The sequence below is a fragment of the Physeter macrocephalus genome, chromosome 4 (genome assembly GCF_002837175.3).
Source record: "Physeter macrocephalus isolate SW-GA chromosome 4, ASM283717v5, whole genome shotgun sequence".
NCBI classification, from domain to species: domain Eukaryota; kingdom Metazoa; phylum Chordata; class Mammalia; order Artiodactyla; family Physeteridae; genus Physeter; species Physeter macrocephalus.
This window is the reverse complement of record NC_041217.1, coordinates 53,094,787-53,121,399: the sequence shown is the minus strand read 5'-3', so window position 1 is coordinate 53,121,399 and position 26,613 is coordinate 53,094,787. Positions and strand designations below refer to the sequence as shown.

Sequence of the window (26,613 nt, the reverse complement as noted above, 5' to 3'; positions counted from 1 at the left end):
ATGTGGGATCCTCCCGGACCGGGGCACGAACCCGTGTCCCCTGCATCGGCAGGCGGACTCTCAACCACTGCGCCACCAGGGAAGCCCTATGACTTTATATTGAACAAAGTGCAATCAAATTTAGAAGATCTGTTTCTAAAACTCCTATACTTTTTTGTAGGACACTTAGGTAGATTCATAAAGTATGTTTTGAAGTTAAAAACTGTCTAATGTCAGCAATTTCATATCATTTAAGCTAGTTCTTTAAAGTCACAAACATTTCTCAAATCCAGTTGATGACAGGCAGCAAGAGAACTGCCTACTCCCTGATGAAGTCGGTTTTTATTTAACATAAGCTTTATCACAACATTTTTGTAGTTCAGTTACTCCAAATCTACATGTGTACATTTTGCTAATTTTGACAATTATGGTTTGTATTTCTCTGGGTATAAATAGAACTGTCTTTGAGCACAGTTATGAATTATGTGTGTGCAATAACCCATCAGCTGCCTTTCAGCACAAGTCTCTCCATTCGGTAGGAACGTTATGTCTTAACATGTGAACTCTGTTCACTGCATGTATCAAACACGTTGCAAGATGGGACTATGGAAGTAAAGAGTGAAGCTCTGCCCAACTCTTCCCACCTCATTTTTTAAAGTCCTAATAATAATACTTTGTTTTTAAAAAAAAAAAAAAGAAAAAAATTCCAGGAGAAAATAAACCAGACAGATGCAGGATAATAGGCATAAACTGCGACTCTTCTGGGCAAACCAGGACCTATGTCCAGCCTAATTACAGCCCTGCAGACCAGGGGACATGTCTCATTTGTGTTTGCAATTCCAGGGCCAGCAGAGGGCTGGCCCTCCCTGTATCCTAGGTTCTTTTTTTTTTTTTTTTTTTTTTTTTGGCCGTGCTGCATGGAAGTGTGGAGTCTACACCACTGGACCGCCAGGGAAGTCCCTATCCTATGTTCTTAATACATGCTTGTTGGGTAAACTACCCAAAATAGCACATTTGTTTGCCTAAGACTTTCTGTGTATTAGTGCAAAGGAATGAGGATGGGCAGTTTCTTTGTAACAAGACTCTCCAACATCCCACCACACAGGGAGCTGCTTCCTCTGCTGAGACTTAACTGCAAGCAGATGACCCCTTATTGCTATTTTGGAACATCTTTTCTACAAGCCAAGTGTATTGAACTCTGCAAGCTGGCTTTTTCAGTTCTTTTAACTCATACACCCTGTGAAACCTAATGTGTTTTTGCTTTTGAGACCTTCATGCTGTGTGTTATCAATCTAAGAAGAGCCCTGGGGTCGTAACACAGACACAATTAGCAGACTGACCTGGCTTGACTTGGCCAGAGTCTTGACTGAATTCGAGGGTGTATCAGTGGTTCTGACTGTTCCTCTTTGGGGAACGTTGTTGTACACATTTCTCAAGACAGGACTGACAGTGACCTTGGTGTGAATGTCTCTTCTATGATCTACCCTTGATGACTGTGAGCTGTGCATGCCTGAGTAGGCCGTGGCTTGTGTTCTAGAACACTTAGAGGGTCCGGAAGAGTCTCTCTTGCTGTACATCGGTGAGACTGTGAGTCTTGTACTGAGCACTTGACACCCGTTCTAATCCAAGGCAGTGTCATCTACCTTGGTTTTATTCTGACCATGGCTCCTATGAGGTAGAAAAAAAGGTAATGCTTTGGAAGTTATGGAGATAGGAAGCTGGGGGAGACTTCTTTTGTTGGAGAAGTACCCACTAGATAGTTATTTAAATATTTATAGAAAGGCAACTCTCTGCTGCGCACTGTGTTAGACATGATCTCTGCCCATCTTATGCAGTTCTCCAAAAAAGCAGGCATCATTAGCGGCATTTGGACCATCCATCTAACCTAACCCACCAGGAGCCTTTCATAGCACTTTGGGAAAGCACTGAGATGTTTTGAAAATTTAAAAAGTGAGGTCAGGGCTTCCCTGGTGGCGCAGTGGTTGAGAGTCCGCCTGCCGATGCAGGGGACACGGGTTCGTGCCCCGGTCCGGGAAGATCCCACATGCCGCGGAGCGGCTGGGCCCGTGAGCCATGGCCGCTGAGCCTGCGTGTCCGGAGCCTGCGCTCCGCAGCGGGAGAGGCCACAACAGTGAGAGGCCCGCGTACCGCAAAAAAAAAAAAAAAAAAAAAAAAGTGAGGTCAGGGGGCAAAGAAGTGTCACAGGAAGTTGTGATTGATTCCTAATTTGAAAGCCTCTTGTCATTGGCAGGACTTTGAGAAAGTGCCCAGTCAGGGATCTTTCAGGGATGACAGTGAATAGACTGAACTCAGACCACATTTATCCCATGTAAGGAATGAATAGCTATTTGTGATTGAACTTACCAACTTAAAAGATTCAGAATTTGTGCTGCAGTAGCCTTTTTTTTAAACAAAGTAACTATCACTAGAAAACTCAAATGTTTATTAATTCTTTTTCAAAAAATGCATAATTCTTTCATGTTTTTCATGTCATTCCCCAATAAGATTTCATGTATGAATTATGGCCTCTGTGTAACATCTTTTCTCAGACTTGGACCAGTAATGGAAACTATTCTTAAACTTAATTTCCTTTTAATTCCTTCCAATTACTAGGCACTGGTCTTTGTGCCAAGAGCCAATCCAGTTGGTACATTTTGTGAAGAGTGTGGAATCATGTTTCTTTAAACCACATGTGATACCCAGAAGGCATTCTAACACAGTTACCCTCATCAACATCCTTAGAGTAGGTTATTCTTGATTTCAAAAGAAGTTTATCCCCAGGCAGTCCATGGGACATGTGCTTAACAAGAGTCTTTCAGGTTTTCCCCATCTGCTGACTGGTTAGTGGCCTGCAAGTAACAAGGACCGTATTGGATAAGTATCTTAAGCACAAAATAGCATAAGAAATCTTTGGTAACTCTTATCGGCAGGCTTATCATAGGAACACCAAATATTGGAAGGCTTTTGAACCACAAATGCCAAAGAAAAATGTTAGTTAAAATCTAAGACTGATAAAGCCTTGCCAAAAAATGAAATGGTGCTTTTGTACATCAAAGGACACTATCAAGAGATTGAAAAACTACCCACAGGATGGGAGAAAATATTTGCAAATCATATATCTAATTTAGGATTAATATCCAGACTATATAAAGAATTCCTACCGTTCGACAACAAAAATCCAATTCAATTCAAAAACAGGCAAGTGACTTGAATAGATATTTCTCCAAAGAAGATATTACAAATGGCCAATAAACGCATGAAAAGATGCTCTACATCATTAGTCATTAGAGAAATGCAAACAAAACCACAATGAAATATCACTTCACATCTGTTAGAAAGGCTGTTATCAAAAAATGGAATATCAGTATTGGCAAGGACATGGAGAAATTGGAACCTTTGTGCATTGCTGGGGGAAATGTAAAATGGTACAGCCACTGTGGAAAACAGTTTGACAGTTCCTCAAAAAGTTAAATATAGAATTACCATGTTATCCAGCACTTCCATTCCTATTTCCATAGACAAGAGTAAATAAAGTAAAGGTCATTCCAGGCCAAAACCTGGGATGAACCCAGAAGCAGGAGAGGCACAAAAGACCACACTTGTTCAGGGAGTAATGACTAGAGAGGGATGGCTAGAATCCACAGTGCAGAAAGGCACCTTAGGATATTCTGCAGCTTCTTCCTCACTAGGCTGCCCAACTCCAGGTTCAAAGCCACCAGTTTGTCTTTATTGTCATCTTTTATATGGTAAGGAGGAAGCCTCCTAGACTATCAGTCAATGAAGTAACAGAACTATGGTCATGCCAGTGTGCAGCCCACAGGGTGAGCACCCAAGGGCTCTCATCTCGGTGAGTAATGGACTTTGTGGCAATGGTGCTTCACTCTTGCTCCTGGAACCACTTTCAGTATCCCCCACCTGAGACTTGGAAAGGCCACTGGTTAGGAGTAGGGAGCAAGTTTGGAAGCAGAGAGCACAAATGGCTCATCCTGTCCTTGACAATCAGAGTCTTGTTTTAAGCTCCATGCTGCTTCCTTCAAAGAAAAGCCATTGCACAGGAAGAGATATGAGCTTGAGATCACAGGAAGGACACATTTAATCATCTAATCCATCCTCCCAAGTACTGGTCTGAATCCTTCCCGACATGGTGATATTCTGTACCACTGGCTTCACATAATGAGCCAGCTTCATGTCACCTCTCTTGGAAGGTTATTCTACAGCACAAGGGGTGCCCACTGATATGCAGTCTGATGAGCAGAGAGAGCTTAGACTTCCCTTTCTTTTGTGTGCACAGGATCAGAATGCAGTCAAGTGAATGCAAATGAAATGACTGCTAGGGCTCATATTTGCCTTTTCTCTGTTTATTTTATTTTGATAGAGAGAAAGCATGGAATTGGCTAAATTGAACTCTGGAGACTGGAAATAGTCACGATTGTAATGCAGTGTACTCGTCAATCCCAGACTCCTTGTCTAATGTTATTTAATTTCTTTTTGGCCTTCCCAAGGAATGTGGTAGAAGAGGGGTCATCTGGGTTTCCAGTGTTGGAAAATAAAAGCCCCATAATTCACCTAGTACCCACATTGCTCTGTCATCTTAGTGTTTTGCTTAGAGAGTAGGTTAAAAAAGTAGATGAGACCCTTCCAGATGTTTCCCTGCCTTTTTTTGGTAAACACATTTCTTTTGAAAGAAATCTAAATACATTTGCAGATTTTCAAAGCCCAGTTTCTGCACAGTTCTAATAACCCTGAAGGGTGATCACAGACTGAGCTATAGAAAGAGGCACCATCGAAATGCCACATCAAACATAAGCTTCATGTAAGTTTCTTACCTGAAGTAGACATTAAAACTCATGAAAAAGCATAGGAATGTTCTAAAACTTTTAGTTTATCACTAAGGCGATATAGGAGGCTTGGGGATGGTGTAGTGAGAAGGCAGTGGGAAAGATTTGAGTTCAGGCGCTAGGCAAAAATAGGATTTTATTACATCAAGAATTCCATTTGCAACTTTCATTTTCTTTCTTCTTGAGAATTCTTTGAGAATCCACGGAGAAGGAGGGGGTGAGCAGAAATCGGGAGAAGCTCTGGGTTACCATGACAACATGACTCTTGCCTCCATCTCTGTCACCCATCAGTGCCTTTTGGATTACTGCAGAGATCTCTGACATTGGAATTAACACATGCTCCTAAACCTGAGGATGATTTAAAGCTGAAGAATAGCAAAGTCTCTAAATAGTACAATGAGCTCATCTTTACTCAAAAGATGTGTAATGCTCATAATGCAACATAATTGAGGTATTTCCTTATCCCTCCTCCGGTAAAGCTGTCATAAACCACTGCAAAGGCTCTATAAAAAGTGACAAGGCTATAGAAATGTCTGTTGCAAAACATCGTAATTAATCATAATGGCTTGCGCCAAATAAATTTTTTTTAACATCTTTATTGGAGTATAATTGCTTTACAACTGTGTGTTAGTTTCCGCTTTACAACGAAGTGAATCAGTTATACATATACATATTTTTAAAAGGAAGTAAAACTTCAGATAATGTGTAAAATGCCAGAGTAGTATTTACATTCTAAATTGCAGTAACAATATACACATTATTATTACTCCTAATCTGGTCCTGCACATGGATTAAAAAATGAGCATGCATCTGTACAGACCAGTCTTCAGAGTTCACTAAATGCTTAATGAACCATTAAGCACCCCTTTATAGTATCTCAAACTTCATTAGCTTACTCAGTTTTGGGTAGTCTGTTAATTCAGGGGAAACCTATGGACCTATTATTTTCTATTTGTCTATAAGGGCTACTGATTTGCCTTCTAAGTTATTGTTTTTGTTTTGTTTTGTTTTTCATAGCTCTTGATTATGCTAAACTAAGTAAAACTAAATATAGGATCTTTCCCTTTCTGTCCTGGAGCTAATAAGTCATAAACATTGTTTGAATTACTGTGAAGAAAGATCAGAATAAAAAGAAAGATCAAAATAAAAGCATAGCTCTTGCCCTCAAGGACCTCGTTGAAAAGAGCTACCTGGAATTAACCAAACTGTGAGGTTTGAGGGCACAGTCCTTGGACTGCCAAGTCTGCCCAAGACTTTTGACACCAATTGCAAGGAGTTAGGGTCTAACTACAAAATTAGAGGAAGAATCCAGAGAAGACTACTTTCACTTCTGACACCAACTACAAGTTTAGAGGGTTCCCAAAATCACCTTCAGGTTTGGTAATTCACTAGAAGGACTCAGAGACTCACTGAAAGTACTCACAGCTACATCTTATTATAGAGAAAGGATACAGATTAAAATCATCCAAAGGAAGAGATGCAGAGGGTGGAGTTTGGGAGGGTTCCAAAGATGAAGCTTCCATTGTCTTCTGTGGAGACAGAGTGTGTTACCCTCCCATTGTCTATGTGTGACAATATACAGTGAGCTTTGGTGTGCAGAGTTTTTACTGGGGCTTCATTATGTAGACATGATTGATTGATTTCCAACCTAGTTGAACTTGGTCTCTAGGTTGACTAATACCACATGACCCAAAGCCCCTGACCTAAATCACATAGTTGATCTCTCTGGCATGGCCACCTCCTACCCTAAGACTATTGGGTGTGGCCCTATGATCTGCTGTGGCCAGTCCCCACCCTACACAAAGATACCCCCAGCAGATACAATACAGATTACTTCCCAGAAGCTGAGGGCAGAGGCTAGAGCTCTTTGAGCAAGGCCATATTCTTGACTACACAGGAGTCAAGACAAGTCTGAGCAAAGAGGAAGTACTAAATTATGTGGTAGGTAGAGGGGGGCTTAGTGGAGCTTGGATGACCAACCAAATATTTGAAGAGCAATGGAAGGAACATGGACTATCCCCAAGCAAGAGAACATTTAAGGAGGACATGTTAAATGTCTTTCAAAATGTGAAGGGCCAGTGTGTGCAAAAGGATTATTCTTTTGGCACACCCTGTGTGCCCCTAGAAAACAGAGTTGAGTGTCTGTGGGTTAGAAGTATAAGGAAGATATAAGTTCAATATAAGAAAGAGCTTTCTAATAATTGAGGCTATTCAAAAATATTACACAGGCTGCCTGGGAGATGGTAAGTTTTCAGTCATTAAGAATATTCTGGCCGAAAGCAGATCACCTGTAACAGTGGCAGTCCTGTTATTAGTAAATGCAGTGACCCCTAAATCCTTTCAACTCTAATACTCTGTGGTTCTAAAAAATTATTTTTCTATTTTTTCTTTTATTCTCAATTAAGAATTTTTATTGAAGTATAAATGACATAACATTATATTAGTTTCAGGTATACAACATAAGGATTCAATATTTGTATATACTGCAAAATGATCACCATAATAATTCTAGTTAACATCTGCCACCATAAGTTAAAAAATGTTTTTTTCTTGTGATAAGAACTTTTAATATTTACTCTCAGCAACTTTCAAATATGCAATACAGTATTATTACTAATTATAGTCACTGTGCCATACATTACATCCCCATAACTTATTTATTTTATAACTGGAAGTTTGTAACTATCTTTCAACCTTGTACCCTAGAATCAGTGGACTTTCTATATTGTGATTCTAATTACATGAATTATCTTTAAGATGTCTTATGTTATACCTGAGTGCTACAGCCTTCAAATGAATGTACATTTTCCTGAGCAGAACTTAGATTTAGAACACCAAGAGTAATTCACATTCTAGTAATTGAGTGATCAACGACTAGACCAGGATGGAAATTTTTTCTTGCTCTAGATAAGAAGGAATGAATTGTTAAGCAAAAGTAAGAAAGTTTTCATGAAACACATTTAATGTATATAAGTGAACCCGTATTTTATAGCCACTTCAATAATTGCAAATGTATCTCAAGTGAGATCAAAGCAGATTAGTTAGGATTTTAACTTGAAACCTTCCGTTAGCTATAAATTCAAGTTACATTATAAACTTCTTTTGAAATATTCTGAGTCTATTCCCTGTTTACAGCTGGTCTTTCTCATGAAGTGGGCTGAATTAATGTGAATTTTATCTTATTCAGATAAACAGAACACTGATATCCAAGATCAAATGGATTCATGTAGCCCAAATTTCCTTAGATTTCATCTTCCTATGGGTACAGGGGTAAATGAGTAAAGTCATAACTCAGATTTCCTTGGCCCCAACCCATCCCTACAGTTTAAACCCTCTTATTTATGTAAACTGTCTTTCTATCCAGATCCTTTCCGATATCCCTTAGGGAGCTCTCGTGAATGTTCATCATGTAGTCCTGCTGGGGGCAACTCCTGCTTCACCTAGAATAGAGGCCCCTGTTAGGCACCATCACCTCTCTCCTGCCTCTCATTGGGTACAGCCACCAAAGTTGTCAAGCCACCATGGTGCCAGCCCTGAATAAACAGGATGGCATGGGGAGAACACATCTCTCCCATGTATTACCCTGCATCAGAGGTGTCCCCAAATGGTGCTGTTTGTGCTAAGGGTTCTATAGTCTTTACTAAAGAGCTCCATGAGAGAACAGCTAGGTTAACCTTGACCACTCTTAGGACCTCCACCAACAGGTGGTCTTCGGTTAGGTAAGGCGTGAACTCATACCAGGTAGCATATCAGTCAGATCACAAAGGCTGGTCCTTCGGCTGGCAGTGGGTGGTTCTCTGCAGGGTCCTCTTCTAAGCTGTCCTCTGATGAGCCGTCTCATCGTCTCCCACGCTGCTGCATGCCAGTGCTGGCAGAGGCACCTCTAACACACGCGCCAGACACAGGCAGCTATTTTCGCCAGTACTTTATTCTGCAAGCCAGAGTCACTCTCATTGGAAGACCTGAGAACCGTGCTTCTCCATCAAGGCTGCCAGGATTACGCACCCTCCTTCCCAGCATCCCACAACACGGACCTGCTTATGCCATTTGCAGTACAAATGGAGTAATATCTGAAACTCAGCAGAAAGACCTTTAACTTCATGAACTCCTTTTGAAAATGCCATTAGGATAGCTTGGCCTGTACCAAGGTTTGGGCTGTTCTCTAGTACCAGAAACCAGAAAATTCATGTCCTAAAATGTTGGCATCCTTGAGGGGCACATTGCTGAGCATAGGCCACTCCTGCAGAGCAGACAGCTTCCCAAGCAAGAAGGCGTGTAAAGTCTCCCAAACATGTGAATGTCTGTGAAGCAATCATGAACAGGGCACCACCAATCCCTTACAAATAAATAAACGCAAGGGAAGTGATTTTTCCCTTGTGGATGTATGTATTTCAGTGTCACAACTCAATAGTGTCACAAGTAAACATACTTGCTTGGGACCTAGAAGACAGACAGAGGCATGAGAGTTTGCCCTCACCCAGGGGGCATGGTGACTCAGTCTGCCCTCTGCATAATGTTCTTTCTAATGAGAGAGAAAGAACTGCACTGATCTTGCCCACCTTGGCCAGGAGCACTGGGCCATAGATGCTGGTGTCTTGGGACCCTTGTCCCCAGACCTTGGGCTGGTCTCCAGAGGACAACGGTGACCCTTCAGGCAACAGTCTAAAAGGATGTTCACAGACCAATAGGATGTGAATGGAAGGAGACAGGGTCAGTGGGAGAAAGGGTGTAGAGTAGCGAAAAACTAGGTCAAGTTCATGATTTTAGCCTACCTCTGGTCCTTCTTTTCCTTTCTGTTCTTTCTTCCTTTTCACTCTCCTCTCCCCTGGTGATCAGTGGGTGGATGCAGGGGCCTGGTGTTTGGGGGCTAAGGCTGGGAGATCAGAACTCTTAGAGCTGGCTCGATCCCTGGCAACTCTTGCCCAGCATCTCAAGCTCTCTGTCTGGGGCTCTACAATACAGTCTGGCAGTTTACAGGTAAAGTGGGTAGAAAATGGGATAGGTGCTAGAATGCAATGTAGTTCCAGGGTCATATCCTTAACAATGTGAGTGATACCAACATTTTCTTGACGTGTAAACATTGGTTATTATCTTGATCTGAATATCTGACACCTGTAAGAATTCAGTGTGTGTGGTTTCCATTCTTGAATGCCAAAGGTGCATTGCTTAAAAATAAACAAGCCCTGTCTCCCTTTCCTAAAAAAGAGCATGCTTGTGTGTGTGCCTGGGTAGACGCACGTGTGTATGTTTATGATTTATACGTCTGCTGCCCACAGGAATCCTTCTCTTGCAAATTGTTCTGGAGATTAGTTTTCTAGATTAACTAAGCTCCTTTCCTTTCATTTTATTAAGAATTAACATAACTCATCTTGCTTTCTTCTGGGCCCTTATTGTTTTTGCATTAAAGGAGGCACATTTTTGACAACAGACCCATGTCTGTAAGTGGACATTTATGGTTCTCTCTCACAAGAAGCAGGCCTTGAGGAAGAGCCATCCCATGGTGCTGTAATTGGGTTGCCCAACTTGGCGATTCAGAGCTCACTACGTTTTTCTCCTTCAGAAGAATGTGGTCCGTAGATGCCTTTCTTTCTACTTCCAGAGTTCTTCACCTCCTTTCTGGGGAAGAAACATATTTAACAGCTCTCATGAAAGGAATGGCTTTTTTCTTATGAAATTACCTGGCCAACATTGCAAATGTGTGACTTTGGACATCTCATTTCACTGGCGGCCCGGTACCAGATTACCAGTTGAGAGAGTTTTCCAGCTCTCAGGGTCAGAGAACAAGGAACTAGAGATTCCAGACTGTCCTTTCAGAAAGGAATTTAGAATTCTGTCGGGTGTTTGGGGGACCTCAAGCTCATACATCCCTGGATGCCTGCCACGTAGGAGAATCCCAGCCAAGGAGACGGAACCACACTATAACCATCAAGGTCTGGGTGTTCTCTAGCCATCAGGGAGCTAACAGGGATGGTGGAGACACCCCGCAGCCTTGAGGGTCTTTCCTTACCATGTGCTGTTTCAGATTTGTTCTTCTGTCGTTAGCTTTATTGGATGGTATGTGTGCTTACATGTGTGTCTCCCTCACTGGATAGCGGGCTTCTTGAGGTCCTCTAGGCTCTCTGCCCTGCACGTTCTCAGCATCTGCAGGGTGGCTTCCTGATGGTCAGAACTCACCAAATGCTTCTTGAGTGAGCCACTGTGGACATTCACTAGTTAACAAGTTGAAGGAGGGTGAGCAACCTCACAGCCCTCTTGAGAAGGACAGGCTCTGCATCATAGGAAATGATTGGGGCAGTTGCTGATAGCTGTGTCCTGATGGTCAAGTGATTTCTAAAGCCAGCATTGGTTCCTCTGCCTGTTTCCATGCTGCTGACTTTAAAAGCTCTCCCTTCATGAAACATCTGAACTGAAAGAAAGAAAACACAGACAACTATCAAATCAGAACAAGATTATTGAATAGTAAGGAAACTAAGACACACCTTTGTGCTCTGGTTGGTAACTCTTTGGCACTCTGTATAAAATGAAACCACCTTATGTCATTACTCTACAGCACAGGTCAATGGACTTTTTCTGTAAGGGACCAGATAGCAAATATTTCTGGCTTTAAGGGGCCATATAGACTCTGTCACAACTACTCACCTCTGCTGTTGTAGCATGAAAGCAGCCAGAGACAATGTGTTAAAAAATTGGTGTGGCTGTGTCCCAATAAAACCTTATTTACAAATACAGGCAGTGGGCCAGATTTGGCCTACAGGCCTTAGTTTGTCAGCCCCTGTCCTAGAGTACTACATTCTCTTTCATGCTCTTGTAAAATTAATATTATTAATTAAAATTTACTCATTATGCCATTTTTTGGTGTCCTCTTGCTCTAATAAAAGGTTGACTTATTTTTAAAAGTAAGACATTTTTCCAAAAATCATTTTAAAAGGTGTGTACAGTTGGGGTGGGAGGGAGGTGGAATATGTGTGCATAGAACATGGCTGCCTGAAAGAACGGCATGGTTCTTCCCAGACCCCAGTCAGCTCTGCTCCATCACCAGTGCTTTCCTCTCCCACCCAACCCATCTCTCCCACACGGCCCCCGAGTCTAAATCCTCATCCAGCCCGGCCCTGAGGCTTAGTGGCAAGGAGCTCTGCACCTGTGCTCTCCTCTTCCTCTAGCCTCAGTCTGCATGCAGAGTGCAAACTGAGTTTGTGCTGACCACTGCCCTAGAAACTCTTTTGAACCTTTTTAGTTTCCTCCCAAAGACACTGAGTTAAACCTACAGTTTGCAGCCTTTAGTTCCCTGTCCATTCTTTCACCTTCCCTCCCCAACTTAATTGTCTTTGTTCCAAGTTAAAGGATCATGAAGAGGTGGAAAAAACCAAAGCTTTATAGCCACCATCTTTCACTTCCATAAGGTATGTTTTAGAGTCTAGAGAGGCCCACATGAAACAGTCTTGCTGGCAGTTTTACTGGCTTTCCAAAGGAGAGCTAAAATTCTGGTTGCCAGGCAACACACATGCCCTGGCTTCTTCCAACAATGTGGACTTAAAAAAATAAAATTGTCCTATGATTGACTCATGAATGGGGAATCATGTGGAAATACACAGGGCAAACAGTTTGATATAACAATGCTATATCTGTTTATTCTGTCTTTGGTATCGTTTCCTGAAGACTTTACAGGGTCACATGGAGAAATAAGTGGGGTGTGCCTTCAGCAGAGTGTAACTGATGAACAAGACTTATCATTAGGAACTTCATAGTACAGTCGGTCCTTGGAATCATTTGCAGATTCCATGTTGTGAATTATATTCAAAATCCATACTTTTACCGTAATTTGCAGACATGCTTAGTAGCAAAAACTCTGAGCCACCCAATGCACATGTTCCCAGCTGAAACTGGACAAGGCAACAGCCCTGCCTTCTTGTTTCACCTCTCTTCATGTAAACAAGGGTCCTTTTTGCAGTCTATTTAGTGACACATTTTTTTAGTATTTCTGTGCTTTTTTTGGTGATCTCACTGTTTAAAGTAGGCCCCTAGGTGTAGTGCTGCAGTGCTGTCTAGTGTTCTTTAGTGCAAGAAGGCTGTGATGTACCTTACAGAGAAAATATATGTGTTAGTTTCATTCAGGGATATTATAGTGCTGTTGGTGTGAGTTCAGTGTTAATGAATCAACAATATGGCACATCCAGAAAAAGGAAGAGGAAATTCACCGATGTATATCAGACTGCTCTGGAAAGTACTCAGGTTACGTCTAAAGTGCATAATGAAGCTGTAGAAACAGGCTGTATTTGTGGATTCACAATATGACCAGTTTTTTTTTAAAAGCATAGTGGACAATAACATAAGGCTTAAAGCCCAAGAAATTTATGGTCATGTTACCCAGGGTCAGGGAAATGTTCAACCCTTCTCAGCTAGTGTTTTATTATATAGAAAGTACATATAATTCATTATTTATAAGAAATAGAAAATAAGGTGTCTTTAAACAGATATGCACATAAAACAAGATTATGTATTGAACCATTGATGAAATATTGTGACCAGAGGGTCTCAGGAACCTAAAACCATGTATTTCCCCTAGGAGCATGGCTCAGCATTCACTAATTCAGTGTTCATGGAGACTTAACAAAAATAACTATCATGAATAATAAGAATTAACCATATATGATCACAACTTAACCCTAATGGAATCTATCTTCCACTTCCCATATGGAAGACAAAGTCCTAAACTCATCCAGGTGCAGTGTCTCTGCTGAGAATGTGTGCCAGGAATGGGACTTGACTTCCCCATCTGGTCGTCAGCTCTGGTTGGTGTCCATGATACTCCTGATAGACATTTTGAGGAAGTTAAATGTTTAGAGCCCAGAGCTAGGGCTGGAGGTCTCTTCCTCCATACCCCACTTACCTTTCTGTCCAAGTCAGTCAGGCTGCTATAACAGAATACCATAGACTGAGGGGCTTAGGTAACAGTCATTTATTTCTCACAGTTCTGGAGGCTGGGAATCCAAGATTAAGGTGCTAGAAGATTTGTGTCTGGTGAGGGCCCGCTTCCTGGCTCACAGGCAGCTGTCTTCTCACTGTATCCTCACATGGCAGAAGGACAAGGAAACTCTCCAGGGTCTTTTTTATAAGGGCACTAATTCCACTCATGTGGGCTCCACCCTCATGACCTAATCAAAGGTCCAAATTCCAGATACCATCACATGGGGCATTAGGTTTCAACACATGAATTTGGAGGACACATAAACATTCAGTCCATAGCACTCTCCATCACTTTTATCACTGATTATTTTGCTCGAAGGGAAATCCTGATATATTTTTAAATTGCCCTGGCACTGAGCCACAGTGAGCCCAGTATCCCTGAACTGACACCTTAATTGGTCCCAGATGGAAAGGGAAAACTATTGCTCTTACACCAGTCTTTCCTCCCTGAAGGCCTGATGCAGGTCACATGTGAAGTGGTTTCCTGTCTCCAAGGTCTAATCTCTGCTGACAGTGGCCTGCATGTCACACTGAGTCTCCTGAGCTGGACAGTCTCTCTCCAGAGAGCTGAGTTGGCGGGGTGGGGGGGGAAAGGAGGGGATGTCTGGCTAAGAGTCTGATGCGGACACAGGCGTGAGGACAAACCCCTCTCATCTGGCAAAATAAACTCAACACAGGGCATGGGAAGCAAAGAGTCTCCCTCAGCCTTTGGGATCAGGGGAGTCTCCAGAGATGAAGTGACATTTGGCAGCAGGTAAGATGATGACGTAAGCAGAAGCCTCTTAAAAGCAAGGCAGGAAGAATGTTGGGACAAGTATAGGAATGGAAAAACATGAGCCATTCCTCCAGACCACTTTTTAAAGAGCCTAGAAACACCATCTGTAAACTCCTGGGCCTCGTTATCATCCCTCAGGGCACTGGCCCCACGCAGCACCTGCAAAGTCCTTAGAGGAGTCCCTTCTAGAAAGTTCTGCTTTGCTGATTGAGTGAGTGCTCGGGCCTATGTCTGTGTGTCCCCGGTAATAATCAGGAATATGAATACATTTTCCTTCGTCACTACCGTGTGCAGATAGGAGTTAAGAGACAATGGCAATAAAGTGGGTGCAACTCCTTGGCAAAAGAAACCTTGTATGTATTATAAACCCATAGATCTTCAATACAAGTTCATGGCTGGGGAAGTGCTCTTTGTTGTGGGGATTGCCTGGTGCAGAAACTTGCAAAGAAGGGCCGGGTGTGCAGCTAGCATGCCGAATCACCGATCACAGAGCTGTTCTCTTTCCATCCCTTCCTCTCATTTCTATTCCCAGGTCTCATTATGTGCAATGTCATATGCACACACGCAGACACACAGGAATACCCCCATCACAGCCAGGACGGTGGTACCCGGGGAGGTGTTTTGCATGAATTCCATCCTTGGGGTTGGAAGCACTTGCTCAGCTGTCAACTACAAATAGCCTCGTGTAGAAGATGATGTTAATTAGTATGCCATTTAAAAAATGGGGGAAAAAAACCCCACTGCCCACCACAAGCCATGTAGGGGCCTGAAGCCCTACCCTGACAGCCAAAGTGAAGCATGGCCCGCTAATGCAGCCTTAATTCACTTTGTTGGCAGAGAAAGCAAGCTCACCATGCTGCTGCGGGAGTCCCTGGGGAACGTGAACTGCCGCACTACCATGATCGCTCACATCTCGGCCGCCGCCGGGAACTATGCCGAAACCCTGTCCACCATCCAGATCGCCTCGAGAGTGTTGAGGATGAAGAAAAAGAAAACGAAGGTAAGGAGCTTGCAGGGGGTGCAGGTGGCTGAAGGAGCTTTCGTAGCCCTGCCCTGGAACTGAGTCAGAAAGAGCCAAATCAATATTTCTAATCCCCCAGCACCAGGCGCATGGTGAGCATGGCTGGCTGCCGCTGGCCTGGCTCAGCATCCACCTTGGGGCAGGAACACCTTCTGGCTGATACTGAAGTCACTTCCCCTCCGCACAGCTGGTGCTTTCCTCGGTCATCCAGCCTGGACCCCTAACAGGGAGTACTTGGTCCACTTTAGATAGTTTAAATGGATTGTTACTTTGAAAATTCTGAGAGGGACGGGAACTATTCATAGTTTATCTCTTGCCTACCTTGGTCCTTCAACTGACTGACCCTTCTTTGCTCAGGTGGCCCTACTTCCCTTGCATTTCCAGGAGGCATTTTCGGGCTGCTGGGTGTTGTCATGTCAATTCAATGGTTTCTGGTTGAAACCAGAAACAGAGTCTGAAACCAGGTGCAGAGTCTGCTAGAAACCACTGGGCTCATTTTCTCAGGCCAAGGCAAAGCCAGGACAGTGGTGGTGTGACAAGAACGTTTGAGAAAATAATCATGATTGTGGTCACTCTGGTCCATAGCCAGCTGGTGATTTGTGGAGGGCTTTCCCCCTTGTTTCTGTATCTTTCTTTTTTCTTGGTCAAAAACACATCTTTCCAGTGTTCCGTGGCACAAGTTGTCACAAATGGTTTGGGTGTGCAAACTGGTGACCCCTCCTCAGTCCTTAGGCAGTCAGATGGGACCTGGGCGGGTCACCCCGTTTCATGAGCAGCCTCTGCTTCCCCAGTGCGCCTCACAGGGGTTATCCTTCGAGTATGAGGCCATGACGTGCATAGCTTGGGTGCCTGGCCTGGCACGCCCCGGGTGACAGCCCATAAGCAGGGAGGCCCACTGGGGTCTGGATGGCCTATATGGAGCCAGTGGCCTCCACCAGTTGCCCCACGAAGTCAGGGTCCCTGGGAGGGCTGTCTTGGAAGGGCGGCCCACACTAACGGTTCCCCTCTCACTCACAGTACACATCGAGCTCCTCCGGGGGAGAGAGCTCCTGTGAGGAAGGCAGAATGCGCAGGCCCACCCAGCTGAGACCCTTCCACGCCAGGGCCGCCGTGGAGTCGGACTTCGCGATCCCTCACCTGTCCAGCGACCCCGACTACTCCTCCAGCAGCGAGCAGTCCTGCGACACGGTCATCTACATTGGGCCAAATGGCACAGCCCTCTCTGACAAGGAGCTCACCGACAACGAGGGGCCTCCAGATTTTGTCCCTATCGTGCCGGCCCTGCAGAAGGCGGCCAGGGGTGACAGCCGGTCCACGGAGGCCGGAGAGGCTGCGGCCAGCAAATCGGAAAGGGACTGCTTGAAGTGCAACACGTTCGCCGAGCTGCAGGAGAGGCTAGATTGCATTGACGGCAGCGAGGAGTCCAGCACGTTCCCTTTCGAAGAGCTGCCGGCCCAGTTTGGGGCACAGCAGGCAAGCAAGAGTGCCCCGCTAAGCCAAGCAGCTGGGGCAAGCCCACTCTGTGAGTCTGATAAGGAAGATGATGGGTCAGAGGGCCAGCTGACAGCTAGAGAAGGCAGTGAGCCCCCGGGCTCCAAGGTGCAGGGGAATCACTCCCCTGTCCCTGCTGCATGGCTCACCAACAGCCCCACCCCTGCCTCACCCAGAAGCATCCCAGGCAGCAGCAGCCAGCACAGTTCTTCCCAGCTCGTGCAGAGCCCCAGCCTCCAGAGCAGCCGGGAAAGCCTGAACTCCTGTGGCTTTGTAGAAGGCAAGCCCAGGCCTATGGGCTCCCCCAGGCTGGGCATCGCCAGCCTGTCCAAGACCTCAGAGTACAAGCCGGCCAGCTCTCCTTCCCAGAGGTGCAAAGTCTACACCCAGAAGGGTGTCCTGCCTTCTCCTGCCCCCCTGCCCACCTTCAGCAAGGATGCGGGCGTGGTATCTAGTGAGTCCCTGCTGCAGCCCGAGGTACGTACCCCCCCGGTCGGAATGAGCCCCCAGGTTTTGAAGAAATCCATGTCTACTGGGAGCGAAGGGTTCCCAGAAACCCCCGTGGACGCTGAACATCAGGCAGCAACTTCTGCAGATGCCAAGAAGGAGATACTGAGCACCACGATGGTGACAGTGCAGCAGCCCCTGGAGCTGAACGGTGAAGACGAGCTGGTGTTCACGCTGGTGGAGGAGCTGACCATCAGCGGGGTCCTGGACGGCGGCCGCCCCACCAGCATCATCAGCTTCAACAGCGACTGCTCGGTGCAGGCCTTGGCCTCGGGCTCCAGGCCCGTCAGCATCATCGGCAGCGTCAGCGAGGACCTGGAGTGCTACTCAAACGTGGCTCCTGTCTCCGAGGTCAGCATCACGCAGTTCTTGCCCCTCCCGAAACTGAACCTGGAGGAGAAGGCCCGGGAGGCAGGGAGCAGGCGTTCCTCCATCAGCTCCTGGCTGAGTGAGATGAGCACAGGTAGTGATAGCGAGCCGCCCTGCCACAGTTTCATAGCCCAGACGTGTTTCGGGCACGGAGAAGCAATGGCAGATCCTCCGGCCTCGGAGTTCGTCAGCGGCATCCAGAACACCGCCGTGGTGTGCCGAGAGAAGCCCAAGGCGGGCCCCGACAATTTGCTCATCTTGTCGGACATGGGGGACGACTCCTTCAACAGAGCAACCCCCATCAAAGGCTGCAAGATATCCACGCTGGGCAAAGCCATGGTCACCATCTCTAATACGGCCAGCCTGAGCAACTGCGAAGGGTACATCCCCATGAAGACCAACATTACAGTTTACCCCTGCATCGCCGTGAGCCCCCGGAACGTCCAAGAGCCCGAGGCGTCCCTTGCCACCGTCAGCTCAGTCCCCAAAGCAGCCCGGTCTCCGGAGAGCAAGGAAAGTGGTGCTCAGAAAGAGATAAAATTTGAGGACCCCTGGCTGAAACGAGAAGAGGAGGTAAAAAAAGAGAATGCCTATCCCCACGAAACAGGGATTAGGCACGAGACTGCCACAGGCCCCCCAAAGCCCGAGGCCAGAGCGGAACAGGACAGGAAGGCCAGCCCCAGTGACGGGCTCAGCAGCAGCAGCGGTGAGGTATCTGCCTCCCCTGTGGCCGACAACTTCAGGAGGATTGTGGATGGCTGTGAGACGGCCCTGCCCAGTGTGGCTGCCCAGAGCCCTGTGCATCTCAACAAAAGCCTGAAGTCGAGCAGCCTTCCCAGGGCTTTTCAGAAAGCCAGCAGGCAGGAGGAACCAGACAGCCTCTTCTCTCATTGCCCTGCCGAGACCAACGGCATCGGCCCGGCTTCCAGCACCCAGCCCTCCAAGGCCACCCTGGAGAGGAAGGTGGCGTCACCCAAGCACTGTGTCCTGGCTCGGCCCAAAGGGACTCCCCCGCTGCCCCCTGTCCGAAAGTCCAGCTTGGACCAGAAGAACCGGGCCAGCCCCCAGCACAGCGCCTGCAGCAGCAACTCCAGCAGCCCCTTGAACCAACCGGCGCCCTTCTCGGCCAGCTTCCCGGACGAGCCCAGCGGCAAGACGAAGGATGCGGGCAGCAGCAGCAAGCTCTTCGGTGCCAAACTGGAGCAGCTGGCCAGCAGGACCAACTCTCTCGGCAGGGCAACAGTCAGCCACTACGAATGCCTCTCGCTGGAGAGAGCCGAGAGCCTGTCCTCCGTGAGCTCCAGGCTGCACGCGGGGAAGGACAGCACCATGCCCCGCACGGGGAGGAGCCCGGGCCGCAGCGCCGGGGCCTCGCCCACCAACCCGGGCCCCGCGCAGTCGGCCGGGGCCTCGCCCAAGGCCAGCCAGTCCAAGATCTCCGCCGTGAGCAAGCTGCTCCTGGCCAGCCCCAAGGCCCGCAGCCTGTCCACCTCCACCACCAAGACCCTGAGCTTCTCCACCAAGTCCCTGCCGCAGGCGGTGGGCCAGAGCTCCGGCCCGCCCCCCGGCGGGAAGCACATGTCCTGGTCCACCCAATCGCTGAGCCGGAGCCGGGGCTCGGGCCTGGCGTCCAAGCTGCCGCTGCGGGCGGTGAACGGGCGCATCTCGGAGCTGCTGCAGGGCGGCGCGGGGCCCCGGGGGCTGCTGGGGCGCGCGGGGCCCGAGGCGGAGGAGCGCGCGGCGGCTGCCGACGAGCGCCCGCCACCCGCCGTCCCGCTGCCCTCGCCCTACAGCAAGATCACGCCGCCTCGCAGGCCCCACCGCTGCAGCAGCGGCCACGGCAGCGACAACAGCAGCGTGCTGAGCGGGGAGCTGCCGCCCGCCATGGGCAAGACGGCGCTCTTCTACCACAGCGGCGGCAGCAGCGGCTACGAGAGCATGATGCGCGACAGCGAGGCCACCGGCAGCGCGTCGTCCGCCCAGGACTCCATGAGCGAGAACAGCAGCTCCGTGGGCGGGCGCTGCCGCAGCCTCAAAGCCCCGAAGAAGCGCGCCAACTCAGGTAGGCTCGGACCCGGGCATCGACGGGCGGAGGGCGGGCCCCAGGACTCGGGGATGGGCGCCCCTGTCCCCAACCGCCCGTCACCTGCTGGGGACAGAGCCATGGAGGGCTTCACTGTCACACCACAGGCAAGTGCAGACTCTGGAATGTTCCGGTCCAAATGTAGGGACTGTGGTCAATGCACATCAGAAACCATTTGTTGGCCTCAAATCAAAGAAACCAACCTCAAGGGACCCATGCAGTCATGTTGTAATTCTAGACGTTATGATGTAAATCGCCCCATTCACCCACCCCATCACAGATGGTGAAATACGGTGAGGAGGTTAGCCTCCCAGCGTGTTCAGGAGTCATCGCGGCTGTCAGAATTTCGATGTCTTTATTTCCCAGGCGGTGTATGCGTCAGGCTTTGATCTATTTTGACGGTGCTCTACTTCAGACCCTCAGCCCTGGGTCTCAGCAGCAGACCTGGGAGCAGAAGCCCCGTCTAAGACAAGTGGAGAACAGAAATCCATTCAGTATAACATGACAGCTGTTGGGTCCTATTTTCAGGGTCAAGGGCATTCAAATGTATTGATAGCAGTTACTAAAAATAGCAAAGAAGTTTACCTAAGCCAGAGCCTTTGACAAAAAAAAAAAAAAAAATCTGGCCTTCCCCGTACTCGGTTGTTAAACCTTATTATTACAATCTACCCAGTCTTGGTCTTCAAAGTCCAGATTATCGTGTGACGTTTGCTATGTGCTCACAGGAGTTTGAGTGTTACAGAGTGCTTTCACGTACTCTTAATTTAGCATCTTGAATCTACCAATCCAATTTATTCTTACAATAGCTTTACTCTTTTTTTGACTTGTATTGTTTGGTCTGGCTGTTACACTGGAGTAAAGAGGAAGAAAAACTAAAATAACCACTTGGAGAGTGGACCACAGGCTCTACACGTGTCCTTGCTTGCTGCTACCTCCTTTTGTAAATGCTGTTCTCGAGGGTCCCTTGTTAGGTTAGGCTGTTTGTGTAAAATCAAAGCACCAGGCTGGGTGCCAGAGATGGGATTTAATAGAGAGTGCCGAGGGCATCGGACCGCTGTGAGCGGCTGCTGTAGATCCCAGGCTCCATAATGGATATGGCAGTGGAGATATGCTCCTTGCAGGCTGGGTGACCTTGTCTCGCTTATTTATGATTATTATTAAGAAAAATGCTGGCTGTCAGACATGATCAGCATAAATCAAAGGCAACTTCTTTAAGAGAAGCCATAAAACTCCTCAAAGGAAATTCCTAGCTCGATGGCCTGATTTTACAATTACTAGAGACATTTGGAACTGCAGAGGAGACAGGCAGTTATCTTGTTAGTGGAGGTTGCTTTAATGCTTTGGTTATTTCCTTAGTGAAAATGAACTAGAAATATACTGCCAGGAAGAGAACCTTGAGTTTTTTGAGTGCTTTGTAGTACAGGTGACAGTGGAAACAACCAAACATTATGATGGTTCACCTTTCCAGTCCCATTCCTGGAGATCCATGTCGGCGGAGAGTGCGCAGAATTCGACCTGGTGCAGTGGGATGATTGATCTAGAAAGCAGGAGACTTGGGGTCTTGGGCTGTGTGACCTTTAGGGAATAACTATACTTCTGGGCTTCAGTTTTCTCACGTCAAAGTAAAATGAAGGGGTTGGTAGAGAACCACCATGGTCTCTCTGATGTTCACGTTGTAGAAGTTGGTGCAAATAATATAAAGAATATTGGTGGTAATATGACTTCCTTTCCATAAGATGATCCATAGTCAATGGGATTTATTTTTAAGTTGTTAAATATTGATCAGGCCTCTTCTGTGCAGTTAGAGCTTGGTGACACGGAAGTTGCAAGTGTGGTTGGGGAGGAGCAGGCAGCGTAGAAGACAAGGCCACTGTGAGAAGTGTGTCATCTCATTGGCGAGCAAGGCTGAAGAGTGTGGAACAGTGAACCATGAACCAAGGTGTCTTGCCAAGTGCTGACTGAGGTCGTGAGAGCTAAGGGTAGGAAGTATTTAGACAAAGAGGGCCCAGAACATTGAAGAAGCCTACAGGGAAACATTGGGATTGGGCCAGGTCTTAAAGGATGCTGGGACAAAGCGGGTAAAGGGCATTGTAGGCTGAGGCAGTGATGGGAGCACGACTTGAGGCAGTAAGAGCATGGTTTACGGATAAAGAGTGGGATTAACCCAACAAGGGGATATTCTTAATGGATGTAATAACGGACAGAAAATGTAAGCCCAGATCAAGTTATTCCTTGAACATCTGGCAACTCTGATAAGAATTATTTCAGTTGGCAATGGGGAGTCATTATAGGTTCTTGGCTGAGAGTGTCATAAGGTGACAGAAGCTGTGGGTTGCTTTCTATAGATGGATTTTCATCAGTCCCTCCACCGTTCCTTGCCAGCTCCCCCATGATAGGTCCACGAATGTATACGTGTAGCCATTAGCCATGAAGTAGAGTGATGACAGCCAGATCAGGTGGGGAGCGAATGTCCACCCTGTCCAGAGGGCATTCAGTTGCTAAGAGGATGGAAATTGGTGATGGGCAGTTTATGGCATGGTTGCATCAGCTTGGCCGCCCCTGAGGCCCCATCCTCTCAGTGATTGATAGCTCTTTGGTATCATGTATCAATCATGTGGGCTCTCCCGGACACTCTCTCTCTCTTCCTCCTCATGTTCCTGACACTTCACCCCAAACCTGGTGTGTTACCCCCTTGGCTTCTCTCTTTTTTTTTTTCCTTCTCTCCCAGGCTGGCTGGGGAAATATGAAAATTAGATCTGAGTGAAGCACCTTGGTCTGAGTGAAGTTCATTTCCACTGTAGCAGGCCCGGGTGTGGTGTGACACAACATCCAGAAAGCCCAGGAGAGAAACCAGCCAGGGAGTGTGTCGGTTCTGAGATGCATCCAGGGCTTGACCTGCCTGGACATGAGCTCCTGAGAGCCCTGTTTGGCAATTGACTCAGCCTGTTGGGTCCCCAGTGCTGGGCTGGTACAGGTTACCATGAATCAGTTGGACACCATTGATGGATGCATTGGTTGGTTGGCTGGCTGACCGTGTGGTCCTACAAGTTAGCTGAGTTCTTTTCTATGTACTTCTCGTATCTCGCCCTGCTGGTGACCTGTGTTTTAAACATTAAGCCTATCCTCTATTTTCTTTTCCATTCTAAGCACCAAACACTGTGCCTTCCCTTCTCTGGGTGCCGAGTAAACATTACTGACCGATGGGTTTCTGGGTTCAGTTAGCAGATCCACTGCACCAAAACCTGTGACCAGTTACTCCTCCAAAGGGCCTAGAACACCATGGTTCACTCTGTCCACACCCCTCGGTTCGTTCGGTTCTCAGGTGCAATCTTATTTTGTTTTAATGAATTCAGGAAACACAGTGGTTCCTGGCTTAATGGAAACAGGGATAAGGCAAGCAGCTTCTTGGCAGCTGTAAGCTTTCTAGAGTGTTTCTAAGAGACTCTACCTAGAAACAGATGAGAAAGGGTTCCAAATGAGATAGCCTTTTTGACTATAAGTTGGGAACTACTAGAAAAGTAATTGGCTCCCTAAGACACCGAGGAAGCCCCTTAGAGTGGAGAGTTGGTGGAGGCAGGTACGGGGCTGAGAGGCCTAGAGCAAGCATGTGAGGGGCCTGGGCTCTGCGGCCGGGCCCCTCCCCATCTCCTGTCCAGCCTGGGAAGGGTTCACTCTTCAATTCAAGCTCTCCGGCAGCCAGTGCGGCCCTATCCTCATTCATCTGGGAGGCCACGGAGCTGACTCTTGCTGGCCAGTAAATCCACACACGCTGACCTTTCCCCTCCCCCTCCTCATCGCGGATGCCTGTGGGTCCTCCCGGCATTCGTGCTTTCCGCTTTTTGACTCAGTGTCTTTCTAGTGCCTGTACCCTGAGTTGGAATGAAGACGGAGGGTGACGGAGGGAAAGCTGATGACGGCGGGTTCTCAGGGGCGGGCAGTGGGGATGGACATCAGCATGTTCCCTGAGGAGTGTTGTGAGTCCTCGGCGCTCAGAATGCCCATGTTTCCTGACATTTGACCTAAGAAGCAGCATCTTCAGACTCAGTGGGGACACTTAAAAAAAAAATTGTTTTGGAGTAGAGTTGCTTTACAATGTTGTGTTAGTTTCTGCTGTACAGTAAAGTGAATCAGGACTTGAACGGGCAGTTGACAGGGAGTTGGTTTTTTTGTTTTCTTTTTAATTTTTATTGGAGCATAATTGCTTTACAATGTTTTGTTAGTTTCTGCTGTACAGTAAAGTGAATCAGCTATACATATACATATATCCCCTCTTTTTTAGATTTCCTGCCCATTTAGTTCATCACAGAGCTTTGAGTAGAGTTCCCTGTGCTATACAGTAGGTTCTCATTAGTTACCCATTTTATACATAGTGGTGAATATATGGCGAATGTGGACACTTTTATCTGCACTCAGTGATGATAAAAATGGAAGGCCCAACATGAGACTCCTCACTGGGGCCATCAGTGCTGCGGAGGATAGAGTGGGGCGTGACGGGCCGGGGGCCCCTCCTGCTGTACGCAGGTGGCAGCCAAGCCTGGATGGGGAGGGGAGAGGGTGGGCTTAGGTCAAATTGGGGCCATTTCATGCAGCAAAGCTATTGGCATTTATCAGCTTAAGTGCTTCTTTTTTTTTTTTTTACACACTTGACGTCTCCACGTCCAGACTGAGTGCTGGGCTGATGAGCAGGGAGTGATAGAGAAGAAAAAGGAATCCTGACCCACTGGCATCAGGACGTGTGATCCCAAACCAGACAGCTGCACCTGATGGGGCCCCGCACCACTGTTGCCCGACTAAGGCTCTTCCCCACAGCTTCCTTACAGCGGACACTTCCCTGACCTTCCAGCAACCTGGAAGGAAGTGGTCATTGACAGGGACTAGGCTCAAAAGAAAGCTGGAAGCATCTGCTTGAGAGGTGGAGAGGGTGGAGCATGCTGAAAATCCAAGAAATCATATTTCTGTGGGGACCCAGACAAAGGCCCAGTGGTCAGTTCTCTCCTAGTGATGACGTGGCGTTTGGGCACCGTTGTTTCCTGTGCCCTTTCCAGCAGCGTGAGGGCGCCATCTCTCCCTCTGAAACTTCCTTCACAGCATTAAACTACATTTCCTCTGGTGTGACCACATTCCCCTGCCCCTGCCCTCAGCTTTCCCCATCACACCCCAAGTAAGGCTCCCAGTGTACCTCTGGAGGAGACAGGAGGGGAGGGGAGTCTCCTCAGTGGTGGGTGCAAGACCTGGACGATATCAGGTCATTCATAGAATTGATTTACCAGTGACCAAATTCAGAACGCTCAGAAAATGCAAGATAGCCGTTCTTTACATGCAGGAGAAACCCCCAGACTGCAACTCACCCGACACTGGTCACTCACTTCCCACCCTGGCAGGGATTGATTGACGTGGTGAGGAAGTTGAGAAGATTGCAAAAAAAGCATGGAAAGAAGACAATGGGAATTAGATTGCCTTCAGGGTATTTCTATTAAGCTACAATAGCCCAGTGAAATGTCATTCTCCATTCAGGCTTCTTTACTTTTCTTTCCCCAATCGGGTTGATCTCATAGGACGTCCTGGAATGGTTTGGAAGGAGATAGAGAGTGACCCTTATTCCTGATATTTTCCCATCTGATCACATCCCATCTGTGGTAACCAGACTCCTAGGTAGCCCCCAATGGTCCCTGCTTCCTGGTATTCACCGTTGCTTCGTCCCCTCCCATACTATACTAGGGTTGGTCTCTGTGTGCAATAGAATAAGGCGGAAGTGAGTGATGGTATGTCACTTTCAAGATTCGGCTATGAAAGACACGGTAGCTGCTCTTTCCTGCTCTGGGTAAACCAGCTGCTATGCCATAAGTAGCCCTGTGGAGAGGCCCACCAGGCAATGAACTGAAACTCCAGCCAACAGCCACATGAGTCAGCTTAGAAGTGGATGCTGCAGCCCTAGTCAAGCCTTCAGATGATGGCAGCGCCATCTGACAGCTTGACTGCAGCTCACGAGAGACCCTGAGCCAGAACCGCCCAGTTAAATAAGCTGCTCCCAGCTCCCTGCCTCACAGGACTGTAGCTGCTGGGTTTAGGCTAATTTGTTACACGGTGATAGGTAACTGATACACCACCAATCCCATGACCCTCCTCAGTTCCTCCCCTATTTCTCACGTAAACAGATCCTTAGAAGAGTCATCCCAGAAATGTCTGAACATGTGCACCCAGTGGATTAAATGACTGAGATGCCCATACATGACTGACCTCGCTTTTAGAAGGGTTGTTGCTCCCTGACTTGTCCTCGAGGTCAGGGGAGGTGAGGGGGAGGACCACTCACCCTTCCTGGGGGCTGAGTACACATTATCCAACTGAAGGAAGAGGGCTTACTGGGAGCCCCATCACGAGTGTTTGCAGCCTGAGGAACTCGGGCTGCCTGGTGGCCAGGCCCGGTCTCCACCTGAAAGATGCTCAGACTCTCCCTGCCTCCGAGAGCTGGACATCCTCCCACTGATGCTCAGCGTTCCTCGGCCTCCCTGCATGTTTTTTTGTTTGTTTTTGTTTTTTTGCGGTACGCGGGCCTCTCACTGTTGTGGCCTCTCCCGTTGCGGAGCAC

At 47.3% G+C, this 26,613-nt stretch overlaps 1 protein-coding gene across 2 annotated transcripts in view; it reads left to right on the top strand.

The window, feature by feature from the left end:
- KIF26B (kinesin family member 26B) overlaps positions 1–26,613 on the top strand; it is a 499,837-nt gene that overhangs the window by 461,037 nt on the left and 12,187 nt on the right. For both annotated transcript variants that reach the window (XM_024133668.3, XM_055084204.1), the window contains 2 exons: positions 15,394–15,556; positions 16,595–20,006. In XM_024133668.3, the coding sequence (XP_023989436.1) occupies positions 15,394–15,556; positions 16,595–20,006 (3,575 nt within the window). The remainder of the gene's footprint in view (positions 1–15,393; positions 15,557–16,594; positions 20,007–26,613) is intronic.